Genomic DNA, 10,000 nt, shown 5'->3' with positions numbered 1-10,000 from the left:
ATTTGTTCCGAACAATGTTTCTGAAGATCGGAAATGTTTGATATCTCGAACATTGTTCGTCGAATGTTCGTCAATGTGCGCTGAATGTCGAACAATTCTAGGAACATTTGTAAAGTAGTAACCAATAGCAGCACGAAATGTGGTCACATGATTTTTGTGCCCAATCATGCGGCGATCACGTGACTCTTTACAACACAGCTACTAGACGACGCCACACGGTTGTTCGCTGCAAAATGTTCAGCAATGTGCGCTCAGCAATTGTCCACCCGCACATTGCCAGACAAAAACATTTGTTCGGACGAACATTTGTTCGGGAAAATGTTCGGCAATGTGCGCCAGGCTTAAGTGTGAATAATGATCAGCGAGGAAAACCGCTCTTTAGGATACTCTCCACCTTTTGAACAGGTATTGCTCTAGTGAAGATTAAACGTTTATTGGCGAATGAATCGAATCAATCATTTGTTTTATTTATAGAGGAGATATATCTCTATGCTCAAGCCAAAAAAATTCATGAAATTTGCAGCACCTAATTATGTTACCACACAAATTTTGAATTTTTATGTAAAAATGGTATTTTGGATATTTCTCAACTACCAAAAAGAGTGAGGATACAAAATTGTTGCCACATGTTAAGCACAATATGGACCAAAATAGTGCGTCTGGATTTTTCTTTAATTTTCATATTTACCGAGAAAACTGGAAAAAACTGCTTAAAAATCAAGTTGTGTGTTAGAATTGAAAATTTTAGCGAATAAAGAGGCATAACTAATAAAATACGGCACTTAATAACAATCCCTGACGCACTTCTTTACAGCAATGTGTTACCATTAAAACGAGTGTAAAATTAAATCAATCCGAGTTGTAATCACAGAGAAATATCCATTTATACATCGGCTACATGTCAGAAATCGAAACGGTGAAATCATCATTTTTCTATTTTTCACAATGAGTGACCGCCTGTGTGAAAAATGGGTGAACGTATGTGAAATATCTACTGTTAGTACTTACTGCGACATATCCATGACTAAGTTAACTGACACCACTAAATTGGTAAAATGTTCCATGCACCTTGAGAAATTCTGAGAAATTACGAGGTTACCATCACAGAACGCGCGAACTTTGCTCATCCTGACGTCACAAAGCTAATATGTCAACAAACGCGCGCCTTGTACCACACTACAGTAAGGTGTGTTGCGAGGTGTTAGAACTATTTTGGGCGTGGGATACTTGTTGGATCACTAGCAGATGTACATGAATGTACATGAATACATGTAATGACAGCTGTAGCAGGGTTGACGCTGAATGATACTGGCTTAGTGAATATCGTGGTTGTATCATGTCTCTGACACTTCAGGCGCTGCTTACTACACATGTACGCGTACAATCAAAACGCTCTGACAGTTCACATGTACCGTTATATGAAGAAATGAGCATGTACGAAGGTGGCACATAGTGTTAGCCATCGAATAAAATTGAAAATGAAAAATCGGTAAAGTTTTGCCTAAAACCTTGAGAGTATCCTTAATCAGGTTTTCTACAGCAGCTGGAATTCGCTATGACCCACATGGGTCTTGCAGTACTTCTGCAGCCGTGACGACTTGCCACTACTTTTGACGCATTTTACTCAGTGTTTTAAGCAAATCTGATGGTCACTTGTTTTTCCTGTGTAGATGTGCAGACGATAGACTCGACGCAGGCGATGTTCCTGCCAGTGGGCGCGTCCGTCTCCTTACTGGTCATGTTCTTCTTCTTCGACTCTATGCAGACAGTCTTTGCAACGTGTACAGCGTGTAAGTACAGTAAGCTACCTATAAACATGTACAGCGTGTAAGTACAGTAAGCTACCTATAAACATGTACAGTGTGTAAGTACAGTAAGCTACCTATAAACGTGTACAGCGTGTAAGTACAGTAAGCTACCTATAAACATGTACAGCGTGTAAGTACAGTAAGTACATAAACCACTGCTACAGCGCGTAAGTACAGTAAGCTACCCATAAATAAAACATGATACAGGTGTGTAAGTACAGTAAGCTACCTATAAAACGTGTTAACAGCGGTGTATGTAAGTGTAAAGTAAAGCTACCTATAAACGTGTTACAGCTGGTAAGTACAGTAAAGCTACTATAACGGTAGGGGAGTGTGTAAGTACATAAGCTGAGCCTAAAACATGACAGTGTGTAAGTACAGTAAGCTACCTATAGAACATGTACAGTTGTGTAAGCTACCAGTAGGCTACTATAAAACATGTACAGCTGTGTAAGTACAGTAGGCTACTATAAACGTGTACAGTGTGATAAGTTACACGTAAGCTACCTATACAACGTGTACAGCGTGTAAGTACAGGAAGCTACCTATAACACGGTACAGCGTTGTAAGTACAGTAGGCTAACCTATAAACGATGGTACAGCGTTTAAGACCAGTAAGCTACTAATAAACGTGATAAGCGCTGTAAGCTACAGTAAAGCATCACCTATAAAACCATGTACAGCGTGTAAGCTAACAGTAAGCGTACCTATAAACGTGTACAGTGTCGGTAAGTACAGTAAGCTACCTCATAACGTGACAGTGATGTAAGTACAGTCACTTTTTTGCTAATTAACAACATTACAGCGTTGTAAGTACAGCTAAGCCTACCTAATAAACGTGTGACAGTGTAGTAAGGTACAGGTAAAGCTACCTATAACGTGTAGGGAATGTGTAAGTACAGTAGGGCCTACCTATAAACAATGTACAGCGTGTAAGTACAGGTAAAGCTACCTATAACGTGACGTACAGTTGGTATACAGCTACAGATTAAGCTAGCTATGAAACCATGCTTACAGTGTCGTAAGTACAGTAACGCTACTAATAAAACATGTACAGTGTGTAAGTACAGTAGGCCCTACTATTAAACGTGTAGAGTGTGTGAAGTAACCAGTAAGCTACCTATAAACATGTACAGCGTGTACAGTACAGTAAGCCTACCTATCAAAGATTTACGTGTGTAAGTACAAGTAAGCCCTACCTATAAACCGTGTACGTGTGATAAGTACAGTAACGCTACACTATAAACAATGTACAGCATGTAAGCTACAGAGTAAAGCTCCTATAAACATGTTACAGTTGTAAGTACAGTAAAGCTTACCTATAAACGTGTACAGCGTGTAAGTACAGTAGCTACTTAGAAACGTCATGTAGCATCTGGTAAGTTTGACAGTAAGCTCTTATAAACATGTAACACGCGCAATTAGCCTACAGTAAGCTACTTTAAATATGTTACAGCATGTAAGTTCCAGTAAGATACTCCTAATATGTACAGCACATAGTACAGTGTGTAAGCTACCTAAAAATTGCACTGCACAAACTACCTAGAAAACCTCTAAAGTTTGTGAAGGGACGAAGTGCTGGAAGCAAATAAAAAAATGTCTACCTATGTAAGCTATATATATGCAAACGTAGCACGCGTAGTATCTGCTCTGATCTTGAACATGTTTCTTTGTGCACATACTTACTTCCTGGTCGTAAATGTGATGAGTGTTTAATCAACTTTTTTATCTAACTAGCAGCCCGTTCAACGCAGTAGTTGCAACGGTTTGCTTCACATCGCTTACTAGCGGTTCTGACTTGCATCTCTCCGTGTTGCAGTGATTGCTACGGTGGCGTTTGCGTTTCTACTTCTGCCCATGTGTCAGTTTCTGATACGTCCTTGCTCGATGGCACAAAAGTAAGTACAGCTTGGGTTATGCTGCCGTCCTCTTCCCTCCCTTTCCCCCTCACCCCTCTCCCTCTTCTCCCCCCTCTCTCTCCCCTCTCTCCCAATTTATTCCTTCTCCTCCACCTCCCCCGTGTGGGGAGGGAGGGGAGGGAGGAGGGGAGAGGCACGGGCTCTAGGATATGCTATTTAGCACGATTGCAGCGGCGTGCGGGGGAAGAGATGGGGTTACACATACTACACATACACACATACTGTCCCTCCATCACCTCATTTTCAGGTTGGGTTACACTATGACCTTGTGTCTATGACTCTGTATGTGTGATGTGTGTATGTGACTCTGTGTCCTTGTTTGTGACATGCTACATGACATATTTAGGTTGGGACATGCTATGACATTATTTAGGTTAGGACATGCTATGACATTATTTAGGTTGGGCATGCCTATGACATTTATTTTAGGTTAGGACATGCTATGACACTTATTTTAGGTTAGGACATGCTATGACATTATTAGGTTGGGACATGCTATGACATTATTTAGGTTAGGACATGCTATGACATTATTTAGGTTAGGACATGCTATGACATTATTTAGGTTAGGACATGCTATGACATTATTTAGGTTAGGACAATGCTATGACATTATTTTAGGTATCATGAACATGCTATGACATTATTTAAGGTTAGGACATCGCTATCGACATTATTAGGTATAGGACATGCTATATGCATTATTAGCGTTAGGACAGCTATGACATTATTTAGGTTAGACATTGCTACTATGACATTATTTAGGTTTTTACCTGATAATGAGTCCACCCCTCACCTGTAGGTTTGGAGTGGATCGAAGGGTAGGAAGTCTTGTATAAATGTAGTGTCGAATATATATAGTACGTAGACAGTAGACGTAACAGTTGTATAAACGGTGACAAAAGTTCTACAGTTTTATTATAAACACGGATAAACAGTACAGTCAAAACAGTGTGCACGTACCGGTTAGAGGTTGCCGTCGTCCCCCTGCTCCCGTTTTCTACCAAAAGCCGTCCCTCCTTTAAACTGTTCGCATCCTCGTCCGACCTGTTAGACTTGAACTAATTTATGCGCGCGGTGTGGACTATTATGGACCCGCGTCGCGGGACTAATGCCCCGATTTGTACCCTCTTAGTCGATGCACGCGCAGGAAGTGAACATTTGAGGCGTATGGCCAGGGGTACTGTTGTATCCGATTTGTAAAGAGATTCTTGTCAATGGTCAATTACCTTGCGTAGCGATACGACGCCTTCATGCTTTCATGCTATGAACCCCTTGTTACTGTTCTGTGTTAGTTGAATTAGAATATGGGAGCCATTATGTCAGCTCTGCGCAGCCAGGTGTTAAAGCCGCGTTAAACAGCATAGCTCTTATGGAAAAAATGTAAAACGTCCATTCACGAGATGCATTGTTATTACAGGGGGTTAATAACTGACAAATTTGTCATTATTACCCCTGTGCTTTATCAAGATTTGAATACATGTGTCATGTTTTTAGCTCATCTGACCGTAGTCAGAATGCAGCTCCTGTTAGGATCGGCATGAATCGGTCGCGTGCGTCCTCTCGGCCGTCCCGTCCGTGCCGTGCGTCAACAGTCGCGCACAAAGCTAACCGCAGAGGTACGCGTTCACGATATTCGGGACGTGGGGGGCTAAATACCGGAAAACGCAGTTTTGGGACTGTCGAAGCCTGGGGAGTCAAAGGTCAAAGGTTCAAGAGCCGTTAAAAAGAAGGTCAAGAGGGGTGGGTAAAAGAAGGAACTTCTCTCCTAACTTACAGGTATAGGAAGAAATGCGAATATGCGGCAGAAATCAAATGGCCTCGACCCTAGGCTCCAGTCGATAGTCGGTTGTATAGCAATCATGGTAGGAAAACCGAATCACTGTTGCGAATTGGAGGTCAAGCGTCAAAAGTATCAATGGCGCCACAGGGCAGATTTTAGACATTTTCTGAGGACATGGTCTTGACGGAGCATTGAAAACTTTTTGTTTCAGCTTGTGACCCTCCATTTTTATGCTTTATTGAAAGACCATGAATGTGGCTTTCCACTGACGTGCGAGAGAAGTAAGTACTCTGCATAACCTTTTGACCCCTAAGAGCCAGGCGTTACAATGGACATTTGGTTGAACTGTTAACCAAAGCGACTTGAACTGTGTATTGAGGTACTTGTAGTGATACGTAGGGCAAGACATTTAAATTTCCACCAGTCGAACATTCTGATTTGGCAAAACTTACTTTGCAACAACCCGTTTTCACCGCGCCCCTTTAATCATATATGAACTTCATTCTCTATATGAGATTCTGTACGTTGGGAATACAATGTCAATAGCACTTACGCAAACGTCTGTTTTTTTTATAGTTGGCCTTAATCTAGGCCTACCTCGCAGGTGGGTGGCTGATAGTATCACAGCATGGGTTAAACGAAGGTAGCAACTTACGTAGACTGGTACCCGGTCCCACCTCTCGGCTTAGTTACTCGATGGGGCGAGTAATCGAGGTGGGAGCGAGTACCAGTCTACGTTTAGCCCATGCTGTGATACTATCAGCCATGCTATCAGCCATACGTACGATGCAGTATGCACGCCATCTATCGGAACAGAGTGAGAAGAATGTCCCGGCAGGATAGGTCAAATGTATATTGCGCTCAAAAGTGCAGAAAGAATTACTTTCTTAACTTCAGTTTAATCAATCTTGAGATAATTAATTGCAGAATTGACCATTCAATTGGTAATTGTCAAACCTACCAATGAAAATTTGCCAGTTTTGTACTGTCCTTGGCATGGCTCTCTCCGTCGACGTTACAGTAGTGTGCAATGTCGGGATATGGTGGAGCATGCTGGCTTGTGGACGCTGCAGAGCCCGATGGTTGACTGTCAGTCGAAATGTGTTGATCCTCCCCGACATTGAAGAAATCTGTACGTTATACGTGCGTCTGTCTTACCTCTGCCCGTCATCTTCGTCGAAAGTTTGGACGCCGCGCGGCGAAATCATAATGTACATTTCAATCGATGACGTAACTGATACAGTAGCGCGCCGCGTGGGTGTTATTTGTTGATAAACAATTTAGTCTGACTGCATACTCTCTCCCTCTCTCTCCTCTCGCTCGCTCTCTCTCTTTCTCTTTCTCGCCCCCCTCTCTCTCTTCCTCTCTCTCGCTCTTTCTCTCTGCAATAAAAAAATTGTTTGCTGAAATGATGTGTACGCCTGCACCTAACAAAGGTGTCACTACGCACGACTGAAATGTTACGTTTATAACCGTAGCAACAGACCTCAGATGAGCCCAGTCGCTCTGCGGCACTTGTGTTCTATAAATAGAACGCTGTTACCCACCCGGAACTGACCCAGCAAAGCGGAAATTTATTGGCAGACAGTTTTTCATCTGTCAGCCTGTGCCCTGCAGCATATGTATAATATATTAGAGCATATCTCTGCATGCAGTGTGCCTACTGTAACATTATTATATGACAACTCGGTGTATATAAAATAATTTATGATGACTTTATATCCTTTAATATTATCGAATTAAGTTTATTTGGGTTCACTTCTGGTGTCTTTGCCAAACCGAATGAAGTTGACAAAGATAGCTGTACTGGCCATTGAAATTGTTGTTAACAATATATAATAAGATAATTAAATATATATATAATATATATAGATATAATATAATATATATTAATGTAATATAATAATATAATTAACTATATAATAATTCATACTTGGATTTTTTGTAAAATATAATTGTTCTTGTCTTTAATAATGTTGCTGCTGTGGTTGTTGGCGTTGTGGGTAATGGATAACGGTGTTATTTAATTAATCAATCTAATGTTAATTATGATTGATGCCCTAATTTGTTGCCAATTTTGCAGGATGTCATTCGGATGCTGCGGGAGATTCACAGCCGCTGAGATCGTTAGCTTCTGCGTGTCGTTTGTGATCGTCTGTCTCTGGGTGATGACTGGTCACTGGCTCCTCATGGATGGTGTGTGACACTGTTCACTCTCTCTGCTGGCTATTCAATAACACCAGATGGCCATCCCAACACGTATACACGTACATGCAGAATGGCGTGCGCGCACACATACGTACACTTAACACGCGTTTGCACTCACGGAAACATGCACGAATGCATCATACATGAGAATTTTCCGCGGATCCGCAGATTTCCACTTTTTAAATTATTTTTCCAAGCATAATGAGAAATTGCTTAATTCGTGTAGATCCGTTGAGAACGAAGTGGAGGGGGGGGAGGTAGGTTCAGGTTATTCAATAATTGACAATCTGTACCGGTGCATCGTAAAAGCATTCAAATACCGGACGATCAGAAGTAATCTCTGAAAAATATTGCTACTACCCCTGTAATCTGGACTTAGACTGTTCCACTTGGTCGATCTTGCGATGGTAAATCTCTTTTCATTCGTCAATTTCCAGATGTTAATGCTCCAATCGTTGTCCATAAAAAATCCATTCTCAGGTACTCTCAGAATGCACCAGTCTAGCTTTAAAATTGTAAAATTTTCTACGAGAGGGGAGGGGCACATTATGTTCACTATGTGGGATACTAATATCCATTTGGAATACCAGAAACATAGAAGCTAGTAATCCACTTGGATACAAGATGAAGCTTCTCATTTTGGGTCCTATAACTGGAAGAAATTTTAGAAAATTAAATGGGGTTTTATATGAAAGCTCAGGATTTCTCTCCTGCGTTCATTTCTTTCAAAATTTTCCCGGGGAGGCCCACGTACCCGCTCTCAGTGTGAGGCTCGGTCCTGCAGCGCTCACTAGGCATGGATACCGAACTGACAAATATTTGAATCACACACTTGTTTGGTCATTCACTGTTCTCATGTATGAGGCATGCCTGCACGCACGTGCACACACACGCACGCACACACACACGCCTGCATACGTGCATGCACTCACACGTACATATGCACGTATGCACCCTGCCACATTTATCCACACGCACTGGGAAGTACGTAAGCACACGTGCACACATGATTGCACCTGGACAAAACATACATACATACACATCCTATATGCAATACGGATGCTTAAATGTTAAAAATAATTTTATTGTGTGAAATCGGTTAATAACCAGTTTACTGTTGATCTGGTACGTCAAAACGTGGCATGGGTGGATACGTGAAAAATGATAATGTGCATGTTTGACTCATGGGTACAGTCTGTGAAACGAGGTGTGGGTGTATTATTATGATTAGGCGTGGATCATAATAAATCGCGGAGAGCTCAATTAAGCATTCTGCTCGTGGGATTATCTGCGACATATTGTGCGTGTATCTCCTTGCTGGGCATGGGGTGTCTGTAAAGCCTAATCCGTGCATTTACGTGCTGATCGCGGAAGCATTGTAAGACGTGGTGCGTGTGTCGCGTGGTTGTTTGTGTAAATCGTGATGTGTGCGTATTTCAGCGCTAGGCATGGGCCTATGTGTTGCCTTCATCGCATTCGTGCGTCTTCCAAGTCTGAAGGTGTCCACTCTGCTGCTGACCGGTCTGCTCATATACGATGTCTTCTGGGTAGGTTCCCATCGGCTTGCCTCGACTAGCACTAGAAATCCGTCGCGATATATGGTCGAACATGTTTGATAAGACACGGTTAAAACACGTCGATAGAACGAGCGCTTGTCTCTGGAGGAAACTTTGGCGTTACGCTCGAGCGGCAGTCGTACAGCGAAACCACCGGTCGGTCACCTGTCTATAAAGGACACTTGGTATTTCTCTTGAGTGACAGTCGTACAGTGAAACTATCGTCTACAGAACGCAGACTCCTTTCTGTTAAGTGCGCTTTTTTGGGTTCCCCGAAGTGACCCTTATATGGAGGTTTGACTGTCCTATCATTGTTAGAGCATGAAACAGGCAGGTTAGACCCGTACACCACCACTATAGCAGACCTGCAGACACCATCACTGCAGACTCCATGCATCCAGGCATTATACCCACAGACATCCCTGCAGACACCGTACCTGCAGACACCATCCTTGCAGACACCGTATATCCAGACACCATCCCTGCCGACACCGTATATCCAGACACCATCCCTGCAGACACCGTATATCCAGACACCATCCCTGCAGACACCGTATATCCAGACACCATCCCTGCAGACACCGTATATCCAGACACCATCCCTGCAGACACCGTATATCCCACCACGGCAGCTGCACACGCACATCACACATGGCCGCACGCACGCACGCACGCACACACGCACGCCACACACACTCGCCGCACGCACCATACACACGCCAGACG

General features: G+C 42.7%; 1 protein-coding gene across 1 annotated transcript in view; it reads left to right on the top strand.

Moving 5' to 3' along the window:
• The window catches only part of LOC106817654 (signal peptide peptidase-like 3), a gene marked incomplete at its 5' end in the record, with an annotated part of 17,834 nt that overhangs the window by 225 nt on the left and 7,609 nt on the right, over positions 1-10,000 (top strand). The window contains 4 exons of the mRNA XM_014822342.1: positions 1,671-1,790; positions 3,628-3,706; positions 7,594-7,706; positions 9,159-9,265. Of these exons, the coding sequence (XP_014677828.1) occupies positions 1,671-1,790; positions 3,628-3,706; positions 7,594-7,706; positions 9,159-9,265 (419 nt within the window). The remainder of the gene's footprint in view (positions 1-1,670; positions 1,791-3,627; positions 3,707-7,593; positions 7,707-9,158; positions 9,266-10,000) is intronic.

This window comes from Priapulus caudatus, unplaced genomic scaffold (assembly GCF_000485595.1).
Source record: "Priapulus caudatus unplaced genomic scaffold, Priapulus_caudatus-5.0.1 Scaffold1816, whole genome shotgun sequence".
In the NCBI taxonomy this organism is placed as follows: Eukaryota; Metazoa; Priapulida; class Priapulimorpha; order Priapulimorphida; family Priapulidae; genus Priapulus; species Priapulus caudatus.
This window is presented reverse-complemented; position numbering and strand designations above follow the sequence as displayed.